A 771-nucleotide genomic window follows, 5' to 3' on the forward strand; every position below is an offset into this window, starting at 1 on the left:
CTTATATTTTTATGTATAAAAAGTAAAACAACAAAACAAAAAAAATCATTCGATTTCTTTCGAATGCCATCAAGCTCTTATTTTTGAAAAATCTATTTCCGCGTAAACCAATTCACGATCATGTGAAAGCGCTGTGTTTTCGTTGGTATACCTATTGTCCATGTTCGCGTAGATGTTTGACATGGGCGTTCGTTTACGCGACGGGGGCTCGTATTGGAACCCTAAGTCTCGGCGTATGTAGCCGGTCGCGGGACTTGTTGCACGACCGGGATGTTTATCGTATTGTGTAACAGGCAAACCCCGCGGCAAACCCCTCGAATCGTAACGGTGAACTCGATCGTGCTTGTTACGAACTGCGCTTCGTTGATGCAGTGTACAACGAGCGTGTTTAGCTCGGAGAACGTTGCCTGCAATCGAGACCTGTCTGTTTTCAAAAGCCACTAGTCGTCCGACAATCTCCTTGCCTGATATTGCACGACAAATTGTGTCGAATCACCGGAACCTACTATAAACAAAGTGTTTATGGTGTCGTGAGTGTTTACTGTGCATTTATTATCTTCATGTGAAGCTGAAATATTAATCAGTTTATTAAACAACACAAACATCTGCTCCCAGACCTGCACAAACATGAGGAGATGGTTGTTGGAGAGGAACCAGAGGAGCAGCAACTCATACAGACAGATAACACACACACAGACAGGTAACACACAGACAGGTAACATACATACAGACAGGTAACACACAGACAGGTAACACACAGACAGGTAACAT

General features: G+C 43.5%; 1 protein-coding gene across 1 annotated transcript in view; it reads left to right on the forward strand.

Moving 5' to 3' along the window:
* The window catches only part of LOC106529066 (histone H2A.Z-specific chaperone CHZ1), a gene marked incomplete at both ends in the record, with an annotated part of 4,739 nt that extends 4,056 nt beyond the window's left edge, over positions 1-683 (forward strand). Inside the window, 1 exon segment of the mRNA XM_014024402.1 lies at positions 616-683. Within this exon segment, the coding sequence (XP_013879856.1) occupies positions 616-683 (68 nt within the window).
* Positions 684-771: the final 88 nt, after the last annotated feature.

Source organism: Austrofundulus limnaeus, unplaced genomic scaffold (assembly GCF_001266775.1).
Source record: "Austrofundulus limnaeus strain Quisiro unplaced genomic scaffold, Austrofundulus_limnaeus-1.0 Scaffold421, whole genome shotgun sequence".
Classification (NCBI taxonomy): domain Eukaryota; kingdom Metazoa; phylum Chordata; class Actinopteri; order Cyprinodontiformes; family Rivulidae; genus Austrofundulus; species Austrofundulus limnaeus.